The sequence below is a fragment of the Lissotriton vulgaris genome, chromosome 4_1 (assembly GCF_964263255.1).
Source record: "Lissotriton vulgaris chromosome 4_1, aLisVul1.2, whole genome shotgun sequence".
NCBI lineage: Eukaryota > Metazoa > Chordata > Amphibia > Caudata > Salamandridae > Lissotriton > Lissotriton vulgaris.
This window is the reverse complement of record NC_141691.1, coordinates 1,747,832,305-1,747,857,303: the sequence shown is the minus strand read 5'-3', so window position 1 is coordinate 1,747,857,303 and position 24,999 is coordinate 1,747,832,305. Positions and strand designations below refer to the sequence as shown.

The 24,999-nt window shown below is 45.7% G+C and overlaps 1 protein-coding gene across 1 annotated transcript in view; it reads right to left on the bottom strand.

Annotated features, from left to right (window-relative positions):
* VPS13B (vacuolar protein sorting 13 homolog B) overlaps nt 1-24,999 on the bottom strand; it is a 2,999,480-nt gene that overhangs the window by 728,515 nt on the left and 2,245,966 nt on the right. The window contains exon 36 of the mRNA XM_086966051.1: nt 16,159-16,566. Within this exon, the coding sequence (XP_086822177.1) occupies nt 16,159-16,566 (408 nt within the window). The remainder of the gene's footprint in view (nt 1-16,158; nt 16,567-24,999) is intronic.

Sequence of the window (24,999 nt, the reverse complement as noted above, 5' to 3'; positions counted from 1 at the left end):
AGATATCCCAGCAATACCAACCCCGGTGGTGGGTCTGCGAACCAATATCACACCAGAAAGTCCTCGAGGACGGAACGGCCAAAGAAGCCATCACTCCGGACTTGACTGTCCAGGCAGTAGTGTCTTGCGAACGTGTGCAGCGAGGCCCACGTCGCTGCCTGGCAAATGTCCTGTAAGTGGACTCCTCGGCCCAGGGCAGTTGTTGTTGCCGTGGCACGAGTGGAATGAGCCCGCAATCCAGCAGGGGGCTCCTTTTTCGCCATGGAGTAGCATGCCTGAATACACAAGATGATCCACCGCGAAATGGTCCTCTTGTGTACTGCCTTTCCCTTCTTCGCGCCCACGTAACCAACAAAGAGTTGGTCATCCACCCGGAATTGGCGTGTGCGATCTAGGTAATAAGAGAGCGCACGTTTTGGATCCAGATGGTGGAGCCTCTCTTCCTCTTTCGAGGGATGCGGAGGCGGAAAGAAGGTGGGCAAAGTAATGGACTGCCCAGTGTGGAAGGCCGTGACAACCTTGAGCAGAAAGGAAGGTCGTGTACCCAACACCACCTTGTCTGGATGAACAGATAGGAAAGGTGGAGTAGAAGAAAGAGCCTGAAGCTCACTCACCCTCCGGGCAGAGGTGATGGCGACCAGGAAAGCAGTCTTCAATGTGAGTAGAAGGAGAGGACAGTTATGGACCGGCTCAAAGGGAGCACACATCAGATAATTGAGAACAAGATTCAAGATCCCACTGGGGCATCACAAAGGGAACAGGAGGGAACATGTGTGTGATGCCCTTCAGAAATCTATTTACAATGGGGGACTTGAATAAGGAAGGCTTATCAGGTAGCCTTAAGAAGGCGGAAAGAGCAGAAAGGTACCCTTTAAGAGTGCCCAGAGCAGAGCCCTTCTGGGCAAGGAAAAGAAGGAAGAGCAACACTTCAGAAAGGGGTGCAGAGAGAGGATCCACAGCCTTTGCTGTGCACCATGCCACAAATCTGTTCCACCTGCAGGAGTATACCGACCTTGTGGAGGGACGCCTGGCTGCCAGAATGATATCACAGATTTCAGGAGGCAAGTCAAATGGCCTCAACTGTCGCCGCTCAATCTCCAAGCTTGTAGGTGGAGACTGGACAGGTTTGGGTGCAGCACCGTCCCCTGCTGCTGCGACAGAAGGTCCTCCCGAAGAGGCAGACGAATCGGGGGATCGACTGACATGCTGAGTAGCTCGGGATACCAGTATCTTCGTGCCCAGTCCGGAGCCACAAGGATAACCTGGGCCCGGTCGCGCCTGATCTTCTTCAGCACTCTGGGCAGAAGTGGTATAGGCGGAAAGGCGTACAATAGACCGCAACTCCACTCGCGACGAAAAGCGTCTCCGAGCGAGTGCCGCCTTGGAAATTCCAACGCGCAGAACTGATGACATTGCGCGTTCTCTTCTGTGGCGAATAGATCTAACCAAGGCTCTCCCCATTGCTGAAAGAGACCTTGCACCACGTCCGAGTTCAGACGCCATTCGTGATCCATCATGCACCGACGGCTGAGTTTGTCTGCCCTGGCATTCAGAGAGCCTGCCAGGTGTTGAACCACCAGGGTCACGCCCTGATGTTCCAGCCAGTGCCAGAGGCGCAGAGCCTCCTGGCATATGGTCCACGACCCCACCCCGCCTTGTTTGTTGCAGTACCACATGGCGGTGGTGTTGTCGGTGAACACTTGCACTACACTCCCCCGGACAGAGGGGAGGAATGCCTTCAGTGCTAGACAAATCGCCCGTAGCTCCAACATGTTGATATGGAGCCGGGACTCCGCCGGAGACCAGAGGCCTCTGATCTCCGCCCCTCCCATATGGCCTCCCCAGCCCTGGAGGGACGCGTCCGTCACAACCACGTGCTCCGGGTGGGGTAGGGAGAGGGATCTGCCACTGACCCAGTCGCGGTCCGTGAGCCACCACTGCAGTTGTTTCGCAGTGCCCTCCGAGATCAAAACATGATCGGACACGTTGCCCTGATGCTGGGCCCACTGAAACTTCAGGTCCCACTGCAGAGCCCGCATCCGCCACCTGGCGTCATGCACCAGAATGATGCAGGAGGCCATCAGCCCCAGAAGCCGCAGCGTCAACCTGACCGAGACTCTGGATAATGGCTGGAAGATGGGAATCAGAGCCTGTATATCCCGAACCCGCTGTTCGGGCGGGTAAACCCGAAACTGCGCCGAGTCGAGAACCGCTCCGATGAAGAGGAGCTTCTGAGAGGGACACAGCTGTGACTTCGGAATATTGATGGAAAACCCCAGCAAGTGCAGGAGGTCGGCCGTAGTCTGGAGGTGGTTGACGACTGCCTGGGGCGAGCCCGCCTTCAACAACCAGTCGTCTAGGTAGGGAAAGACTGACACCCCTAACCTGCGCAGATGAGCTGCGACCACCGCCATCACCTTCGTGAACACCCGTGGGGCGCTGGTAAGGCCGAAGGGGAGCACAGTAAACTGAAAGTGCTTGTGGCCTACCGTGAACCGCAGGTAACGCCGGTGGGCCAGCAGGACGGGGATGTGGAAATACGCGTCCTGCAAGTCCAACACTACCAGCCAGTCTTCCAGGTCCAGGGCAGCTAGGACCTGAGCCAAAGTCAGCATCTTGAACTTCTCCTTCCGGAGGAAGCCGTTGACGTTCCGCAGGTCCAAGATAGGGCGTAGGCCCCCTTTGCCCTTCTTGGGTACCAGAAAGTAGTGGGAGTAACATCCACACCCTACTTCTGGCCCAGGAACGCGCTCGATGGCTCCCTTGGCCAAGAGGGCCGTGACTTCCTCTTGCAGAATTTGCAAGTGATCCCCCCGACACGCGGTGGCATTGCGGTGGCATGGATGGAGGGGTCGCCTCGAAGGGGAGGGAGTAGCCCCTTCGGACGATCTGCAGCACCCACCTGTCCGATGTGATAGTGCGCCAGTGGGAGAGGTTATGGCGAACCCTGCCTCCCACAGGCGTCACATGGGCCTGAAAACTCGGACTAGGAAGGTTTTGAGGCGGGTGCTGTGGAGGGAGGTGTGGACTGGCCTCGCCGTTGTCCCCGACCGCCGCCACGGCGGTTCCCACGGCCGCCACCGCGCTGTTGGACATTCTGCGGCGCGTGGCTGGCAGCACGTGTGGGGACGCCCATTCCGTGGCCACGAAAGGAGCGTAAGGCACCCGATTGCTGGCGTGGGGCCGAGAGGCCCAAGGACTTGGCCGTAGCCCTGGAGTCCTTGAAACGTTCCAGCGCATGGTCTGCCTTGTCGCCGAAGAGGCGACGGCTATCGAACGGCATGTCCAGAAGAGTGGCCTGGACATCGGCCGAGAAGTTGGCGGACCTCAACCAGGCGTGGCGTTGAACCCCCACCTTCGTTGCCATCGCCCTGCCCAGTGAGTCCGTTGTATCCAGCCCACACCGAATGGAATAACGCGCCGCATCTCGTCCCTCCGCAAGGGTTTGGGTGAGTTTAGCCCGGACCTCCTCCGGGCATTGTGGCAGCACGTCCGCAACCGTGTCCCACAAAGTGTGGGTGTAGCGGCCCAAGAGACAGGCGGTATTAACAGACCGCAGCCCTAGGCTAACAGACGAGAACACCTTCTTCCCGAATTGTTCATATCTCTTGGATTCCTGTCGGGCGGTGCCGACGGGAATGCGGTCTGGGAATTGAAGGCCTGGATGACCAGGCTCTCGGGGGTGGGATGGGTGGACAAAAAGCATGGGTCGCCCGGGGCTGGCGGTAGAATCTGGCCACGTTCCTATCGACAGGCGGACCTGTGGCGGGCTTGGACCAAGTGCCCACAAGAACGTCACACAAGGCCTCATTGAACTGCAGCAGAGGCTCGGCCGAGCTTGACTGCGGTTTGAGTTCCTCAGTGAGGAGGTTAGTCTTCACGGCCGCGACGGGGAGCTCAAGGTTTAAGGCCTTGGCTACCTTCGTCAACACTACGCTATATCTAGTTCCATCCTCCGAAGCCACAGTCGGAGGGGAGACAAATCCAGTGTCTGGCGATGCGTCAATACCACTGGCCTCCCCAAGCTCATATGTCCAGTCCTGTTGAGACTGGCACTCCTGTGCCAGAGGGTCCTCGGACCCCTCCCAATCCTCCTCGTCACCTGTGTCCTGTAAACCAGGATTAGTAGACAGGGCCGCCTCATGGAGATAAAAATCATCAAAGGCCGACGGAATCGGCGCCCAGCGGCGCCGTTCCGACGCCTGAGTCGGACCGCAGGAAACATTGGGGACGAACCCACAGTGGGCACCAGGGGCGACACCTGTGTGGACGGTGCCGATGAGGTCGTAAGGTCGACCAGCGACGCCCCGGATCCGGAGCCGGATCCGGTGAGGTCCTGCGGCGCCAAGACCGAAGTCGCCGGCGGCGCCGGGGCCGAAGCACCCGACGGCGTCGGGGCCGAAGCACCCGACCCGTTAGGACCTCCAGACGGAACCGTTGGGCCCGAAGGCGTCACGGGAACCGACTGAGGAGGGAGGGTCCTCATGGCCATGAGGTACCGCTCGATCTCCTCCGGCGTCGCGCCGTGCCCAGGGACCCAAAGGTGTGGGGCAGGCGGCGACGCTTGCGACTTCCGCGGAGTCGCGTGGGCGGTGTCGCCCGAGCCCCCGGCCGCATCGTGCGAGCGTCAGGGTGGGTCGGAGGAACGATGACGTCGCTCCGACCTCTCATGCCTCTTACCTGAGGACTTGGAACCTGACGACCAGTGTCCACTCCTGGAGCTTCGATGACTCCGACCTCGCGACCTGTCCCTCGACCTCCCGTGGGACCGGGACCGGGACCTGGAGCGGCGCGGGGCCAACTGCCTCAGCTCGAGTCGCTTGCGGGACCGCTCCCGCCTAGCCTTCAACGTCAGAGCCCGGCAGTCGGAGCAGGTTCGATCGTCATGGTCGAGGCCTAAGCACTTCAGGCACCGGCGATGGGGGTCTGTGACCGACATTAGTCGATCGCACTTCGAGCAGGGCTTGAACCCGGGCATCCCTACCGGCACCGATAAGAGTCGAAGACTCGAAGAAAAAGAGTGATCAAAAGATCAAAAAGTTCAGTCAAAAATTGACTGGGGGTAGAGCTTCTCCGGATCTGCGCTAGCTGGTGCGGAAAAAAGAAGAACTGACGTCAGCGCGCATGGGCGGCGTCTAAGTACTCCGACGACGTCATTCCGGCGCTAACGACGCCGACGAAGGACGCGGAGCCGCAGACGACGCCTACTGACGCGCAGGGGTATTGCTACGCAAAAATTTCTAGATCCAGTCTGACGCCTGGGGATATTCTAAGGTAAGGAATCTATCACTAACGTGTCTCTTTCAGATTGGGACTTCATTTTTTCAGAGATTTGACGACCTTGGAAGCATCTATATGACAACGAAGCTGCCTGATTGATTGAACTGATGCTTTAGTTTATTATCCTGTGGCAATAATATATTTCACTCACCATGGTAAAATCCTCTTGTGTTCATGATGATTTAACGTTATGTTCGCATATCCTCTCTAAATTTGACTGTGAGAGTACTAATATATGACTCAATTTACCTTTATAGAAGACCTAGTGTACCCTTGGGTTTCACGTTTTTGTCCTGATGAAGACCCCGGTGTAAGGTGCCAACTACGCCTACAGTTGTAGTTTTGGGGTCGAAACGTCGACGGCTACTCTCTCATACATCAGTTGACGCCGCCCCTAATTCGGATATTGAGTACCAGCATCATACACATGATTACTGATGAACTTTTGGAAATTAGGTATCCCAATTCTTGGCTCAGGGATCTGAAGCCAATTTATTTTTGTATGTCAATTTTGAAATAACCTGTGGTCACATTAATTATTTTTTCTTGCACATTCTTTTTCCCTTTTTCACCACATCACGCTACCCTTTCTTTCCTCTCCCTGGGGCACTATGATGAATATGTCGCTATTATTGTCTCCTAATGTATTGTGGATTTAGCTCATTGTGATTAATTAGCAATGCGCTCTGATGAGTGTATGTATTTAATGTTATTGTGAATAAATGTGATTAATATATAACGGTTCACTGGGACCCTCTTTTTGTATACTACTTGGCACCCAGGTCCCCAGTGACTTATTTGGGTAAACCCCCCTATACTTACCCAAAGGGCAGCTAAGGGCGCAGACTCACCGCATTCCCGGCCGCGCCGCAAACTCCGGATGTAGGCTACCGCTCCATCACCAGCTCAATGGGCTTCGGTACTTCTTCTGGTCAGGTCGCATCGGCTTCCCGGACCTCCAGCCGCGTCCTGCATGTTCCCGGGCACTGAAGGATAAGTTCCGGGTGCGGTTGATATCTCCTACATCAGGCTGAAGGGAAGCTTAAACGCCCGACCGGCGGAGCTTCAAACAGATGCGGCCATCTTGGTCGCCTCCGTGACCACGCCCCGCATTGCAGCATTGTGATTGGTCAGGCAAGCCTAGGTGCATCCTGAGTACTTTCTGTTCCGGCCCGAGGGACGAGGAGTAGAGACGAGACGATGAGGACGCGGCGAGGAGGACGCAGAGAGGAGGTAAGTGATTTCTTTTTAACCCCATCCCTCCCTCCCCGGTCCCTGTCCCCGCTCAACAACCCTCGATCCATGCCAGCCGGCACTGCAATAAATAAATTGTTTTACAACCATGGACAACAGTAGTGCACTAAAGTTTGAAAATGTAATTGTGAAAAATGTGTATGGGTAGGAAATTCACGTAGGATTAATTAAAAGGAGGACACCAAACAGAGGAAAATATATTTTGACAGAAATAATTGCAGGCTGAAGTCGAAGTCCAAAACATTTTGATGAGCTGACAGAGCAGTAGAATATTCATGGTGGGCAAAACAAGGACGCTGAAGCAGGAAAGAAATATCTACAATTTAGACAGGACAAGTACATGAAGAATGCTTGACAGAATAGTTTCACCGTTGGCAGAATTATGAAAACCCACGGAGGGATGGTCTGTAAAGTCTTCACAGATGCTAGAAGTGTGAGAAAATTAAGGTGGGCAGACAAATAGAGAATTGATTGTGGCTAGAACCGAAGACAATTCCAAACGAGCACTACTGAAAAGAGTTCATAGAAGGCATATCAGTAGAGAATTCATGTGGTCAGACGCGTGGGGAGTTGAAGGCAAGTAAGATAGTTGACAATTTTTAGATGGGCATAACTCCATGGTTCTAAGATGGGTATCCTGCGAACTCTTGTAGGATAGAACTACGAAAATTTAATCGCAGGCAAAATAGTATCTGTTTCAAGTGCAGCAGAAAATTCCATCAAATAAGCCGTTAGCAAGGCCCACTTTGATTGCTTAATTGCCTTCAGTTCACATCTAGTTCATCAGCACAAAACGTCCAAAATACCTCATATGGTGTAACTGAAGCAGTGACGCCTGATGTAAATCATGTGTTTGGGTTTAATTGTTGCGCTCGTTAGTAAGAAATACAAGTTCAGTGCATCATTTGCGTGAAATAATATGAAGCAACTTCCTGCTTCTCAAAGCCTCCTTCTCCCTCTCTATTGTAATGAAATGTGCATGTAGCAGACGCCCCTTTATGCATTGCGGCACAACACATACGGACATTTCCAGTACACCAAGCAAACTTCAGCGCCTAGATTAAAAACTCATCTGGAAAAGGGCAGTTTACACTGTTTATATAACATCATCACAGAAAACGTGTAAAAAACATATTTCACTAAAAATAGCTTGCATAAGTAAGGGATCAGAGTATTTTTCTGCTCCCCTGATTGATGCTTTGTAGTCTTTTTTTCCATTAAGCTTTCTGACCAGTTTTCCTGCCTGTGTTTATTAAAGGCAGCACATCAAAAAGAATCAAAGGGAAGCTGGTGAGACCCAAGAAAACCCCAAGTGTGTAGTGTTGTCTCAATGGGTAGTTTTGCAGAATCAAGTAAACAAGTCAAATTGTTGAGGTTTTAATGAAAATTTTCTACAATGCTTTTCTGTGAAGTGATTCTATATAATGGCATCTGCTCAGCAGATGGCCTTGATATATAAAAAAGCAACACTCCATTTTCTTTTTCCAGTTTAACAGTACATCTGGGAAGACTACTTTTGTCACTGCGCTCAATTTAGTTCAACAAATAATTCGTAAAGTGCAGCTGCAGCAGATGGTCACAATCGTTATATGATTGTAAAATCAAACACACGGAGAAGTATTCGGGTATTCGTTTCAGGCTATAAAAGTAATTCTGGCATTAGCCCTGTGCAGCCTGGAGGTATTTCTGCAAGACGGAAAGGTAGAGGTATATATGGCTGTTTTGTAATTTCTGGGTTTTCATCTAACACTTGCCCAACAGAAATGTTTTCGTTGAGTACGCATATTTTCTGTTCAGTACCGGCAGTATGTAACTCCCTTTTTCCGTGCACCTTTCCAGAGATTTCATATTACAGCTTTGCCTGTGGTTACCGTGTCAACCCTCTATGGCCATGTTCCTTCCTAGTCGCAGCTCAACAGCTCTACCGGTTGCTAAGTTTCTCTGGTGACCAGTTGATTAGATAGGTAGAATGTTCTATCATTTTCAGGAGCCCAGCTTTTGGCAGTGAAAAGCAGGTTTTGGCGCAGGGGTCTGGAAAAAGGACGAGGGATGCGCGAGAAAGCCAATGGGTCATGCATATGTGGCCACAGACAGCATACAGAAAACACACACTTACGGCCACATGCATCAAAGTTAGCATGTGCGATTTCTTAATTGCGAGAATTAAGGAATCGCAACTAAGAAATCGCAAATTGCTATGCATCAAAAATGTGCATTTTTATTTGCGATTTCTAAAAATTCCTTAATTGCGATTCACAATTTGCGAATCGCAATTAAGGAATCCCTTCCCATTGATTCCTATGGGCCAAGAGGCCCATAGGAATGAATGGGAAGGCATTCACAAATTGCGATTAGCATTTTGCGAATCGCAATTTGTGAATGCATTTTCAAGGGTGCAGAGGGGGGTCCAAAGGACCCCCCCTGCACCCCTGAAATGTAACTTTAAGTGCAAGTTTCACACACACACACATGTCCCAAGGACATGTGTGTGTGTGTTACATGAAACTTTCAAAAATGCATTTTGTGCATTTTTTAAAGTTTTCGCAAATTAGCATGAAGGTCAACTTCATGCTAATTTACCCCTTCCTATTTGCGAATTAAAAATGTTCATGCATTGCATTTAAGAAATCTCAAATTGCGATTTCTTAAATGCAATCGCAATTTTATAAATCGCAACATGGTTGCGATTCCTAAAATTGCGAAAAGCATGATGCATCCCAAATTTGAGAATTGCATTTGCAAATGGCCGAAAATTGCGATTCGCACCGTTTGCGAATGCAATTCTCAATGATGCATGTGGGCACTAGTGCCAAGGTGGACATGATGAGTTGCCCTTCAACCCCAGGGCTCAGAATGGTGAGGAGGGTAAGTAAGGTGGCTCTCATGTGGAGGGTTTTTATGATCACAGAGGAATGGAAGAACATAACAAGCTTTGTCTTGCATTGATGAGAGGAGTCTTTTACAATTGGCTTTCAGCTGTAAATGCTTTAATGTTTTATTAGTTTTCAGTACAGTCGTTGACCATGGTAGACTACTTGTAGGCCATCGATGCACATACAAGTGGTGTTGCATAGTTTAAGAGCATGAGGTAACGCCAACATGTTCTGCCTCAGTATCATGGTAATGTCCCACAGATGTTTATCAGCAACCAGTCACGAAAGCAAAATGTAATTAACCTACTACCTTTTCAATGATAAATAAAACTTTTCGCATCTTATTATAAACTTTTTAAGTCACATGGATACAGTTGATTTGGAGTGTCCTGAACTACTAGGGTCCAGAATCCTTTTTGCTCCTGCAAGGCTCTCCCGATTCCTAAAGCGGCCACTTAATTTTGAGACGAATTGATAAAGAGGTGAACATCTTGCCATGCCTAATAAGTGACGCACCGTCAAAGACAGACTTCACAGAAGAAGCACATATTAAGCCCCCAGCACGTTTCCTCTATTCTGGGTGAAATCCTTCAAAAGTTATTTTTACATCTAAAGAAGGCTCACTTATTTCTAAATGGATTTCAATCCTCTAGTTAGAAGAGAATATGTAACTTTTTACAGTAGCTGAGCCCCACAAGAATAAATGGGGATGCTTTCATCTCACACTCGCATGTTTAACCTGTCTCCGGACATAGAGTACAGTATATAGCATTGTTTCTTTCTACAGCTTACATCCTTAGATTGCTGGCTATATTAGAAAGCCTCCCCCCTACTATGCTTCTGAAACCCGGCATGAAATATGTACCTTGATTTACTTCTGATTAATTCCTTCCTTTCTTTCTTCTGAGTGACCCCCTTATTTTCCATCCTCTGCAAGCCTTCTACTTCTGAGTTTTGCCTCCTTTAATTCTCATGTCGGTCTGCCTTAATCTCTCATACTGTAATTCTGCAAATGGCTCATACCTCGTTCCTTAAATCACAGCCTCTCCTTTCTAAAGTTCCTATCCCTGCAACCTAGCAGTACCTAAGATCTGCCAGTCTACTCATCTCACCAACCATTTGCCTGAAACCGCATAGCTCCCACTAATTACCAACCTTAACTTTAATCTACCACAAAGAAACTGAAGGAAATACATTCTTAAAAACTCACACTTAATCACAATAAACACCAATCCCACTGGATTAGCCACTAACCTTGGGTTCCAGGGTAGCGCTTCAACACCTCGTCAGGGGTAGTAAGCGCTATATAAATGCAATTATAATTACATGTCTCCGGGAGCTCACCACAAATGACATCACTGCACTGCTGGCAATCATGTGAGGAATGACTTGCAGATTCCCCACCTTATATATGCCTCAACAAGACTAAGAAATATCCCTCAAATTCTGAGGTTGATAGATGCTCTTTACATCAGAGGCGGAATCTAGATGCTCTGCCAATGCCGTAAAAAACATTTATTTGTAATGACTCCGTAGCAATGTGGGGGGGCCCTTGGCCCAGGTCTGCGGAAGTGAACTCGTAACGTGTGACCCCCCCCTCTTTTCTCCCCAGGCAGCGGACGCACCTACTTGGCACCGAGTGGAAGAAACCTACAGCTGTGACGAGGAGGAATGGGAACAGGGTCCCTTTAACTGGCCAGGTATGCTGGAAGAGAGGGAGGAGCCTATAGCGGACATAAAAGACTCCCTGCCCCAGGACCAGGTGTGTCTATACACCGGAGGAGCGGTCAGAGTGGATTGGAGTGGCGGTGCGGCGTGGAGCAGTGGAGAATCGAGGAGCGGTAGAGCGGAGGAGGCGAGGTATCGAGAGGACGAAGGAGAGTGCGGAGAAGAGGATCCGGGAACTGAGGCGTCGACAGTTCCAGGACGTGGTCAAGCTTCAGCCGAGGGCAGAGAAGGAGACTACGCGAGAGGATCTCAAGAGAAGCAAGCCGCGTACGGACCAGAGGACTCATCGGCAGGGATTGCCACAGAGAGAGAGCAGTCGAAGGACGGAGCGAGACGCCGGTGGTTCCTAAGGCGACAAGCGGGATCATCGGAGCCAGGAGGCCAACGACAACACGCTTCGCCCAGCCACTCCCCCGGAGGGGCGTGGCTAACAGAGGTGCGCAACAGGGTTGCGGGGTGGGGGTGGAATAAACGCCGTGGGAGCCCCGGTACCCTTAATTAAATCCCCTGTGCACTTCACTCACTGTCACGTTTGGTAAAGGTGCACTGTGTGATTCCTCACACCCTTCCCTGATAACGATTACAGTACAGCCCTGTCCTGATACTTTCCTCTGTCTTTGCTTCTCTCCTTCGGTGGAGGCTGGGACAAGACGGAGACCGACAGAAGTGGGAGAAGAAGGATCAACCTTAGGCGGGAGGAAGGAGTGATCGGAAAGAGCCGGAGAGAAAGAAGCCGATCTCCTCGTCGCCCTACCACCCGCCCTACGTGTACTGATAGACTATATCGCTCAATAAAGCCCTGTTTGAAACCTACCCGGACTCGTCTCCTACCTATCCCCGTCCAGCCGATTACAGACTCTCTTTTCCAAAATCTCAACAACCTATAGTTAGTTTCGACAATTAAGCTGCTCTCGAATGCCTTTTAAAAGGAATATACTGGACTAATGCTTATTTTTTTCTAATTTGTAGCCATTATTTCCACCTCGACACTAAAATATTCACTGTGGTGCACAATTGTCTCAACTCCAATCACTAGTCATGAGTCATGACTATGCATAGATAAGTTACACCACAAGTTCATTCTCACTGTATTGCATTGGCTCCCCCTCCAAGCATGTATCATGTTCAAGACCAGCTTCAGCACACACAAGGCCACCAGAACCAGCATTATTGCATACTTGGCTAATAAATTAACCACCTCAGATGCAAAGCACCATATTAGCCAAGAAGAAAAAAACAGCAGACAGGCTTTCTCCATATATCCCCACAGAACATGGAAAAATAACCCTCAACAACAGAGCTGCACCAATTCTCCTGATTCTCACATAGGGCCTAAAACACCCACCACTACAAGATAGGAATCATTACCCCTCCCGGCTGCAGATGGTCATGAACTCAATCTCAGTCACTACTGCCCATGTTCAGCGCTCTGTTGCTCTTGAATTAGCTCCACTTTGTTCCTATTTCAATGCTGCTCATGTGCAAATTATTCTGATATTTCGAGAATACTGTTTGGCTGATTTAAAAGCAAAAGTTAATGGGAGGTTTAGAAATTAGGAGAAATGATGGTCTGGTAGGCTTTGACAATCCTTTTACCTTCATATCCTCTTGACTTGTGGAAAGCATGCTGCCTATAGCTCAGTGTCTGGCTGTGATTGCTGTCAGAAGGATTATGGAGGCAGCCCAAGCAGCAGAAGATTTCAAGAGCTTAATCTGTTCTGAGAATGTGACCTCACACTGAGGTGTAACCGCACCTGTAGCTAGAATATATGCCGCAGAGGCTTCAAAATAACTAGGAGTTCATTTTTAAAAAGTCTTCTGGCCTAACAATACAAAGAAAGGCAAATTATTTCCATGACGATTACTAAATTGGGACGAGCATTTGAAGAAGAATTCAAGGAAAGCATAGAGAGCTTCAATAACAACTCCAAGAAAAAAATCATAACTGTCTACATATTCTTCCCTTCCTCACTTTGCAACCCTTTCGGAGCTACAATTTGGATAAGAGACACAAACTGTTCCAGTGCACTTCCAAGATCTCAAAGCCAGCTGTTCAGCATTCAGCACGCGGTCACCTTTAGCAAACCTTAAATGTTCCTGTATGCAAACTACAAAAAAGCTGGGAATATTACTGATTTTAACCAGAACACATAACGTCAAAAATCAATGAGCTCAATCTGCTGACCTCTTAAGTAAGACATTTCGTACGTGATGTGCCAAATAATAAGCTGTCATAAGTTTTCATAATAGGCCATTCAAGTACAATTAAAAAAATAGATGTTCAACAGTGTGTTCCTAATTCAGCTGGTTCTTGAGAAATTGGAATAAGCAATGAAAATTAACCTAATAGTTCCTCAAAACATCATATTGACTGAGCTTCATCTTATAACACTTTCCAAATTTAGATTCAATTGTGATCTCTGCTTGCTTACATTGCTTTACTTTTTTTGTGTGGTGCATATGTCAAGCCTCCTGCATCATCTACTGCTATCAGCCTCCATGTGCCTTAGTTAATCTACCCAAAACAGCCATCACTACACCCAATGACATGCCAATAGATGGAAAAAGCCATTGACATTTGTTAAGTTATAAACGATGGGACACCCTTCACAGTACCTATAATTTGAAACTTACTGAAATAAACCAATCTCTTTCGCCAGGCATAAATAAGTAAACATTATAGATTGTAAAGTAAAGGGGAAGACTGTCTCGAAGTGCTGTGAATCCCAACACAATTGGAAACATTTAATAAGAAACTGTTAAAACATAAGTTGTGCGAAATAGTAGTAAAAGACAACACTGATTTCTTTCAACGTTCAGATAAATGTAGGCTGCTTCTGGGGTGATAGATCTCAGGTCGGATTCTCCCCAACAGAGCTGGATGTGCTGATCGGAGGATTAGTTTGAGAGCCTTACCCTAAAACTACACAGCACATCTTAAATCTACCACAGGGGGCATAAGGAGCCAGTGTGATGTCTCATGGTCCTTGCTACATGACAGCATTCTGGCAGCCTATCCACTGCCATAACCACAGCATAATGTGCAGTGGCGTAGTGCAAAATGATGCCCCCCTTGCAATGTGTGATAAGGAGCCCCTGAGTCGCCCATATCTCAATGATTTTCATTGACCTTGGGCTGAAGTATAGGGGCCCCCTACAAAAGGACTGCACCACACTGCAGGGACCTGTGCCACACCCCTGATGAAGTGCATTGAGATGTCTCTGAATCAATTAAGGTAGCTAGCATGCTGACTATTACAGGGGACAGAGCAGGAGATGGCGAGGGCACTCACTATAGCCCCATGACAATATGAACAATACTGTTAGCCGCAAAGACCCAAAGTGAGTTCAAACGACACTGGTCTGTTCTGTAACATATAATTTCAAATGTACAGTGTGAATACATTAAAGCATACAAAAATAAACATGATTTGACTTACTTAAACGCTGGTGAGGCTATGCTTTATCTTTTACTATATATTTCAACAAGAAAAGAGAGGTCTGGTCAGTCATCAGACTGTCATGGATCTGGAGCAAGTGAAAAGAGGGGTAACAGGCACTCAATTTTGAGTAGGAAGGCCCTCACACACCGACCTAGTCAGTGTCATGCTTCATCATCGGGCCCCACCGAAGAGACCGAGTGCCTCTTCGGTGTGCTACGACGCCAGAAAGACTGCGGAGCTGGTTGTGTGGGGAGGGCGTGTTGTGAGTGAAAAATAATAATTAAAAGTGCCTAAAAGGGTATCAAAAAAACTTTTTAATGAGTGATCCCTAAGACACAGGTAAGTGGTATAAGTGTCTGAATTTACGTGCCAAGGTTGTTAGGGTTTGGTTTAAATTCAGCTAAATACCACAGAGTAAAATTAAATCAGTCAACATGTTTCTGCCGTACTAGTGGTATAGATTCACCAAGGCATTCTTCAGGACTATACCCCGGCGGTATGGACCCTCTAATAGTCCACCCTGACCTGGGGACGTGAAAGTGAAAAACAAATAGTGAAAAAAGTGTTTAAAATTAGAAGAGCTTGATGCTCATTCTAAGAAAAAAGCCCCAAATTCAGGGGTGTCTCAGCACTTTAAAAAGGGGCGCTACTAGCACCATGGGTCTCGGGAGGAGGATTGGAGCGCGCCTGGCACATCGGACCTCCGGTTCTGAGGATTCTTGAAGGTTGAGACGCGGGTTGAGAGCGCTGAGGGCGATGTGCCAGGCGCGCTCCAATCCTCCTCCCGAGACCCATGGTGCTAGTAGCGCCCCTTTTTAAAGTGCTGAGACACCCCTGAATTTGGGGCTTTTTTCTTAGAATGAGCATCAAGCTCTTCTAATTTTAAACACTTTTTTCACTATTTGTTTTTCACTTTCACGTCCCCAGGTCAGGGTGGACTATTAGAGTGTCCATACCGCCGGGGTATAGTCCTGAAGAATGCCTTGGTGAATCTATACCACTAGTACGGCAGAAACATGTTGACTGATTTAATTTTACTCTGTGGTATTTAGCTGAATTTAAACCAAACCCTAACAACCTTGGCACGTAAATTCAGACACTTATACCACTTACCTGTGTCTTAGGGATCACTCATTAAAATGTTTTTTTGATACCCTTTTAGGCACTTTTAATTATTATTTTTCACTCACAACACGCCCTCCCCACACGACCAGCTCCGCAGTCTTTCTGGCGTCGTAGCACACCGAAGAGGCACTCGGTCTCTTCGGTGGGGCCCGATGATGAAGCATGACACTGACTAGGTCGGTGTGTGAGGGCCTTCCTACTCAAAATTGAGTGCCTGTTACCCCTCTTTTCACTTGCTCCAGATCCATGACAGTCTGATGACTGACCAGACCTCTCTTTTCTTGTTGAAATACATTTAACTGGGGACTAAGAGAGTGTCCTTGACTCTCCCTATCTCTCCCTTTGTTGAAATTTATCTTTTACTATAACATATTCCATTCAATTGTGCACTTATCGCAGCCAAATAACTTGCAATTGTAATTGTTAAAACAAGAAATTGAGATCTTGCAACCTACTTGATGTCTTATGCCCTGCTTTGACATGAAGCCGGCCCTCAAGACTTGAGAGAGATGCCAATAAACATGGATTAAGGGGGTGGGGCACCGTCTCCATGGAAACAACCACTTGAGCCATATGGACGGAAATCTTCTGGAAGCAGGATATGGCCCGCCGCATATTTTCTTGGATCGAATCCTTGGGCACTCCATCAACATGCAGAGTAGAGCCAGATTCCTTTCCACTGTAACATTTTGATTTTGATGTCTCTCCTTTGTTGGGAAGCCTGTCAGGGGAAGCAGAAGCCTCCATATCCATCTCAAAGTCATTTGTGGTCAGGATATTTCTCATGAAACAGCTTATCTGATCCAATTTGACAAAGCTCAGGTTCGCTTTCAAAGGCCTTGACATATCCAAATTGACGTCAGCTGTGGAAAGAGCAAGAGAGACAATGTTTTTAAATATATGGCTTTACTTCTTGAACGCAAGTACAGCCTTGACTTCTTACAGATGCTAAGTTCATGAAAAGGATGCACCAACAATTTACTTTGAACAGTGTGTGCAGAAAGGTGATTTTGTCATACCTTTTCAATTTGACTCACACAAAAGGTATGTACTAAAGGTCATTCCCAGGGAACAGCATGGCGGCCAAATAAAGACTGTGACAAGGTTTGGGCCAGTGCTGAATTATGCTCGGTGGACTTTTGCACTTGACTATTTGGTGCACATTTTCAGCCCTAATTTGAAAAATATCAAGAGTCACACATGCAAATAAACAATGGTACGAGTGCCTAAGTATTACATATTACACAATTAAACAGTTATACTTTTGCACAAAAAAACAAAAAAACTTTTAGGGTTTTTACTTAGCCTGGGCCATTCTATGCACCACATAATCCAGCGCACAAGGGTCCCAATCGAAAACTGGCAGAAAAACTAGAGCTCACTACCTAATCCAACCTCAAGAATAACACATTTTGACACTACCACAGTTAAATTCTGCCCACGTTTCAAATAAAGAGGCAAATGAGCCTTCTTTAAGTCACAAAAGTACTTACTGTAGCTTTCTCCATGTATAAAAATATCAGTATAATAGTGGTTTTGTTATGTGCGGCACCGGTTTCAGTAACATGCTTATGGCTGTCTAATCCCTGATCAGGTTTCACAAAACGGAAGGGTTTTACTGATTTTCCTTACGATGTATGCTACCTACCTCCCGCCATCAGTGAGATACATGGATATATCAAAGAATGTACGTGCCCACCAGTATCTTGTAAATAAAAAGATGTCCCTGAATTGCACTAAAAATATGCTTTCATTAAAAAATGTATTAAATATTAGTGGGGTAACCCATACATACTACCCAACCTGGGTCAATAATACAGTACAAAAGGATGTGGTCAAGGTAGCAGAGAGCTTTTTGCATGACAATATATAGTAGCAACAAATATCAATTGTTCAATATGGCATGAATCCAATTTATTCACTTTTTGAGACAGGTCATCTAATGCAATTGTATTAGAAACATTAGAAAATATTGGCAACCCCGTTGCTCATTATTATTACTGTGCAATATATTCAAAGCATCTGCAGTTAATGGCAACACCATTGCTCATTAGGATTACAGTGCAATATATTACAGTGCTCTTGCTGCAGAAGAGGAAGTAGGAAGGGAATGGGTGTTAAGTGGTAACGTGTGAGTGGAGGACAGGGAAAAGGTATTTGTGACATATACATCAAAGTTGCATGTTAGAAACTTTTCCGGTCTGTGGTAGTTCAAGCGTTCCTGGGACTACACATAGCTCTAATAGACAAGCTCTTTTTTAAAACAATGTCGCCAGAGTTTGTGTAGTAGGATATCAGTGTGTTGTTGACGTTTCGACCCCTTAGTGCAGAAATGATTGATGTCCTTACTGCAGGGTCTTCATCAGGACTAGTCTGTGCAGAGCACTTATAAGCAGCGTCGGGAGACCTCCGCCCTGTGAGTCGTAGAAGTGGGCCTAGTGAGGCTCTCGGTAAAGAGTGGAAACATGCAGCAATGAGTCAACAACTTGCAATGTGCTGGGAATCAATCCTGTGGGCTCTTTAACTCAGGAACAATGCTCGGCCTACATCCATCGTTTTTTGCTCACCATGCCACGCTAGTTTAGACCTGGCCATATGTAAATCAGTCTTGACCCTGTGCCTCATGGGATCAGTCAAGCCCGAACTGCCAAGTGAGGTCCTCCCTGGAACGGAAACAAGCATCCAGGACTGGTTTCAGGTTTTCATCATTCTTCAACCAGGCGTACCCTGGCGCACTTAGGGCGTGGAAGCAAAAGACACACAAGCCTGAAACCGGTCCTAGGATGCTTGTTTCCAGTCCAGGGAGGACCTGGCCTGGCAGTGCGGGCTGGACTGTTCCCATTGGGTGCAGGGTCAAGAACGATTTGCATATGGCTGGGTCCAAACTGGAATGGCATGGTGAGCAAAAAACGATAGATTTAGGCCCAGATCTATGTACTGGGGTGAATGTATGACATTGTTCTGCATTCTGTCCATCAATTGTTCTTTTTGCATTTGTCACCCCAAGTGGGACGGGTATGCCCAGATGAGGGTCCCGTGCTCTCCAAGCCACTGGAGTCAAGCTATCCTGGCTGATGAGGGCTGAAAGCCCAAAACCGGTCCTAGAATACTTGTTTCCAGTCCAGGGAGGACCTGGCAGTTCGGGCTGGACTGTTCCCATTGGACGCAGGGTCAAGACGATTTGCATATGGCTGGGTGCATATTGGAATGGCATGGTAAGCAACAAAACAATGGATTTAGGCCCAAATCTCTGAACTGGGGTGAATGTATGACATTGCTCTGTCCATCAATTGCTCTTTTTGCATTTATCACCCAGAGGGGGACGGGTATGCTCAGACGTGGGTTCTGGCTCTCCATGCCACTGGAGTCAAGGTCTCCTAACTGATGAGGGCTGAAAGCTCGAAACCGGTCATAGGATGCTTGTTTCCAGTCCACGGAGGATCTGACCTGGCAGTTCGGGATGGACTGTTCCCATTGGGCGCAGGGTCAAGACTGATTTCCAAACTGGAAAGGAATGGTGAGCAAAAAATAGATGGATTTAGGCCCAGATCTCTGTACTGGGGTGAATGTATGTCATTGTTCTGCATTCTGTCCATCAATTGTTCTTTTTGCATTTGTCACCCCGAGTGGGATGGGTATGCCCAGACGTGGGTCCCGTGCTCTCCATGCCACTGGAGTCAAGTTATGCTGGGTGATGAGGGCTGAAAGCCGGAAACCTGTCCTAGGATGCCTGTTTCCAGTCCGGGCCTGGCAGTTTGGGCTGGACTATTCCCATTCGGCGCAGGGTCAAGACTGATTTGCATATGGCTGGGTCCAAACTGGAATGGCATGGTGAGCAAAAAAACTATGGATTAAGGTCCAGATCTCTGTACTGGGGTGAATGTATGACATTGTTCTGTATTCTGTCCATCAATTGTTCTTTTTGCATTTGTCACCCCCAGTGGGACGGGTATGCCCAGACATGGGTCCCGTGCTCTCAATGCCACTGGAGTGAAGCTATCCTAGCTGATGAGGGCTGAAAGCCCGAAACCGGTCCTAGGATGCTTGTTTCCAGTCCAGGGAGGACCTGGCCTGGCAGTTTGGGCTGGACTGTTCGCATTGGGGGCAGGGTCAAGACTGATTTGCATACAGCTGGGTCCAAACTGGAATGGCATAGTGAGCAAAAAAACGATGGATTTAGGCCCAGATATCTGTACTGGGGTAAATGTATGACAATGTTCTGCATTCTGTCCATCATTTGTTCTTTTAGCACTACTATTGTGGCATGACAAAGGGCTTTGGGTGAAGCATTTGGGTCAGACCTTTGATAAAACACACCACAAAAGATGGTTTAAAGTTAAACAGAGATGATGACCTGGCAAACAAAGAAAGGCCGAAAGAGATGACAGATGTTTCTGAACTGTGCCCACTGCAGGCCTTTCTGAATCAACAATAAAATAAACGACACATTCAAAATTTAGACCTGCAGAGGGTAGGTATAAAGAGCACCCTACCATGTAACAAACCAATGCCAGAGCACAGTGTAGATGGACTTTGTCGAAGGGCGCTAGGCTGAATTGATAGCAAAGACTACTTTGGCAGGTAGATCGAATGGATTTAGAAGTAACTCCTTAGTCTCCAACCATGGAGGTGTAGATTGCTCCCCTGTTGCTGAAGCAGGAGTTCCTCCCAAAGTGGTAGCATGATTGGAGTCCATGGTGTCCCAGACAACATGTAAGACATACTTCGCTATATTCTAGGCATCATATATCGTTTGAGCCAGAAAGGCCCTGAGGTCCTCCGCGACAGCTGCAAATATTTCGCTGGTCATGTCCCATAAAGCACGGGTGTACCTGCCCAGAAGGGGAAACATCCTTTACATCGTGGTGATTACACCGCGATGCAATTAGAACGCTGTCATTACAATGCAAGCGAAACATCGGCTTGCACTGGAGGGCGCTATAACCTAAGGAATAGTAATATTTACTATTCCAACACCTTCCCTACTGTACGTAGACTGGTGTTGGATTAGTAAATCTTACTACTCCTAAGTCCAGCGCCATAAAGCGCAAGTCATTATAACGACTTGCCTTGTAAAAACTGCGATGTTACGGTGTACAGTCAAAATATTGAGTTTTTTAATACCGAATTACATTAATATCGATTCAAAAATATAGAATGGACACAATATCGACTGGACAGAATATAGACTACAAAAATATCGATTAGAATAGCAATAATATCGATTCCAAAATATAGAATGGACAAACTATCGAATGGACAGAATATAGACAACAAAAATATCGAATTAGAGGTAAGGTAATATCAATTTTTAAAAGTGTTTTTTATGTTACTATATGTGTGAAAAGTGTATATTTAATTTATAATTTATTTTAATTAATTTCTTTTTATGGTATTTTATTTTTGCGTAAAATAAATCAGTAGCGGGTTGTGGGTTTATAGGGGAATAGGGTGGGAAGTAATTTAATTATAATTAATTAAATATGTTCATTTATTTATTGGTATTTATTTTGAATTAATTGTTAATTATTTATTAATTGGTAAATAATTAAAATTTAATTGGTAATTCATTTTAATTAATTGATTAATTGATAATTATTTTAATTATATTAATTTATTTACTGTATCGGGTTGTGGGTTTATAGGAGAATAGGGTGGGAAGTAATGTAATTATATTTAATTAAATATGTTAATTTATTTATTGATATTAATTTTTAATTAATTATTAATTGGTAAATAATTACAATTAAATTGGTAATCATTGGTTAATTGATAATTATGTCAATTATATTAATTTATTTTCTGTTGCAGGTTGTGAGTTTATAGGGGGATAGGGTGGGAAGTAATTTAATTAAAATTAAATATGTTAATTTATTTATTGGTATTTATTTTGAATTAATGTTGAATTAATTATTAATTGGTAATTAATTAAAATGTAATTCTTAATTAATTGATTGGTAATTAAAATAAAATTGGTAATTCATTGTTAATTAATTAATAATTGGTAAGTAATTAAAATATAATTGGTAATTAATTTTAATGAATTGATTAAATGTTAATCATATTAATTGTATTAATTTCTTTTCAGTAGTGGGTTGTGAGTTTATAGGGGAATAGGGTGGGAAGTAACTTAATTATAAATAAGTACATGTTTTAATTTATTTATTGGTTATTTTTCTTGAAATAATTAATTTATTATAAAAAACTAATAATTATTTTTAAAAATATTAATTGGTATTCATATTTAATTAATTTTCATTCATATATGAAATATTTATGTTCCCTACTGTTGCACTCTCAGGAGTGGGAATAGTAATTTTTACCCCTATGCTATCCAACGCTTTCCCTACTGTTGCACTCATTGGAGTGGGAATAGTAATGTTTATCCCTACGCTATCCAATGCTTTCCCTACTGTTGCACTCTCTGGAGTGGGAATAGTAATTTTAAACCCTACGCTATCCAGCACTTTCCCTACTGTTGCACTCACTGGAGTGGGAATAGTAATTTTTACCCCTACGCTATCCAACCATTTCCCTACTGTTGCACTCTCTGGAGTGGGAATAGTAATTTTAACCTCTACGCTATCCAACGCTTTCCCTACTGTTGCACTCACTGGAGTGGGAATAGTAATTTTTACCCTCCCGCTATGCAACGCTTTCCCTACTGTTGCACTCTCTGGAGTGGGAATAGTAATTTTTACCCTCCCGCTATCCAATGTTTTCCCTACTGTTGCACTCACTGGAGTGGGAATAGTAATTTCTATGCCTACGCTATCCAACGCTTTCCCTACTGTTGCACTCTCTGGAGTGGGAATAGTAATTCTTACCCTCCCACTATCCAACGCTTTCCCTACTGTTGCACTTACTGGAGTGGGAATAGTAATGTTTACTGCTACACTACCCAATGTTTTTTCTATTGTTGCACTCACTGGAGTGGTAATAGTAAATTTAACCCTCTCGCTATCCTATGGTAAATATATTGTATATTTTATTATTTTTACTACCTTTAATATATATATATATATATATATATATATATATATATATATATATATATATATATATATATGTGTGTATTTATTATTATTTTATATTATATTAATTATCTATTAGTTTTAATGATATTTAAGTATTTTTAAGTTAGTTATATTTATTATTTCATTAATTTTAAATCACTTTTAACTATTTTTAAAAAGTCGATATTTTGACTATATTTTTTACATCGATATTTTTGATTCGATATTTTTGTACTTACCTGTTTGGAGATAGGAAGTCGATATTTTGGCATTCTATATTTTTAACTCTATATTTTTGTATATCGATATTTTTGACATCGATATTGTGTCAGTGATCCCGATGTTACATACCGTGATCATTTTGATCACGTTGTATCATCACATATTCCCCAGAAGGCACACTGCAACAAGGAACTTAAGGCCAAATTAGCCAAACACAACAATCCCTTTTTGAAAGGCATCAATAGGTTTCAACTTTCTATCTTGAAGATTGGTTGGCATTATGAGTGACTTTACTTATTGACACTTGTAAAAAAATAGGCTTTCCGGCACAGTGTCACTGACTAAAAAAAGAATCTGAGTCCAAAGGGCCAGCGTATGTAGCCATGACCAGGTCAACTGGCTGGAGGATGGCTGAACCAAGTGGCCATAAGAATATCTGTAAGAACCTCGCTGAATGGAAATAATGGTTTAGAAGTGTTTGAGCAGCAATTGTAAATCATGCACTTCTAATGCCCTGTGAACCACTACTATGAATGAGATATTTCCTTCCATGGGTGGTCAAGGAGGTGACTCTAGCTCAGTCTCTGAAGCTGTATCTAGCCCACTTTCTTTTTGAAAATCCAAGGACAGACCAATATCAGTATAATGTGAGGGGAGTAGGTTGTCCGCTTTTTTTTCATCATCAGTGTCAAACATTTTGCATACTGTAAAAGGCGTCAGAGTCAGTTGCAAAAAAGGCCTCAGCCTCTGATGGGACTGGTGGCAGGGCAGTGGTCAAGAATTAGATTCTGGTTGCAAATTGACAAGTTGCCCTTTTTGATATCATATGCAGACATAAGCCTAGAGCGAGTCACTGACAATGACTTTTAATGAGATATTAGCATTGGGATCGGGGTCTTGACTGCTAGCAACGGAGAGAGCAACCGTGCTGGCACAGAACAAAATGATATGGACCCTGGATTCAGAGTGGAAGCAGGAACCGGCAATAGAACATGATTGGGCAGGGGTTCATAGGGTCAGTTAGTGCGAAGTATAGGTCCACTGGTGGAAGCCCAACTAAAGCCGCTTGTGGCTCCATGGGGCCCGAAAGTGTACCAGAAGGAGTTGAAGCACCTGAAAAGGCTGCAGCACAACCACTGATGGTGACAATCTGCTGGGGGATTTAAGACGGCGCAGGGAATTTGGGGCATGCAGGACCAACTGTGAGACTGGATTGTTGGATATGACCCTTCGACTGATGTCACTGTGCCTTTTCACTTGCTTTCGAGTGGAGCAATAGGGTTGAGTCCTGCTTTGCACTCGGTCTCTAATGATGAGCCTTTGACAAAACAGAAATCTTAAACTGGGACTGACTCCTAGAATGGGACTGCGAATGGCTTTGTGGCTTGTGGTTGGTGCAGAATCTATTTTACGCTCATGATCTCTTCTTATACACAGCGTCATGGAATTTCGCCTGCTGCTCATAGTACACCTTTGAATGGATGAGCCTTTTTATGGCACATCTTTGGAGTTGCAAACAGAGCCCAATCACCAAAGGCACCCATCATATGGGTCTGGGACTGACAGCTGCGTCCGACAGTCATGGCAGTAAAAAATTAAGTGCCAGGGCTCTAGTCATGAGGCCACTGCAGATTTCACCACACATTACCCCTGCCAGAGCTGCCAGTGATAGTAACAACACAGCTACTAACCATCACACTCTTGAAAGTGTGACAGTTCAGGCTATTTCAGGCCCCCAAAGCTATGAGAATGGCTTGGGCGGCAGGTAATATTCAATTTTAATGAATAAAGCATTAATAATTAACTGTTGTTTTGGTCATCTCTAAATTACCTAGACATCGCCACCTTGTGGCAGGCTGTCCCAAGCACCTTTGCTGACAATTAAATACTGGTGATGCGCGCCGGAAACCAACGGCTCAAATTAAGCACTGCATGGCATGGCTTGAATACTGCTGTCTTCAGGGGAAACATCGTCCTTGGCTCATACACTGTCTCAGTGTAATTTTTTGAAGTCGTTGGAAAAACGTTCGGATTGGAGATCCGAATCCACGTCCAAGG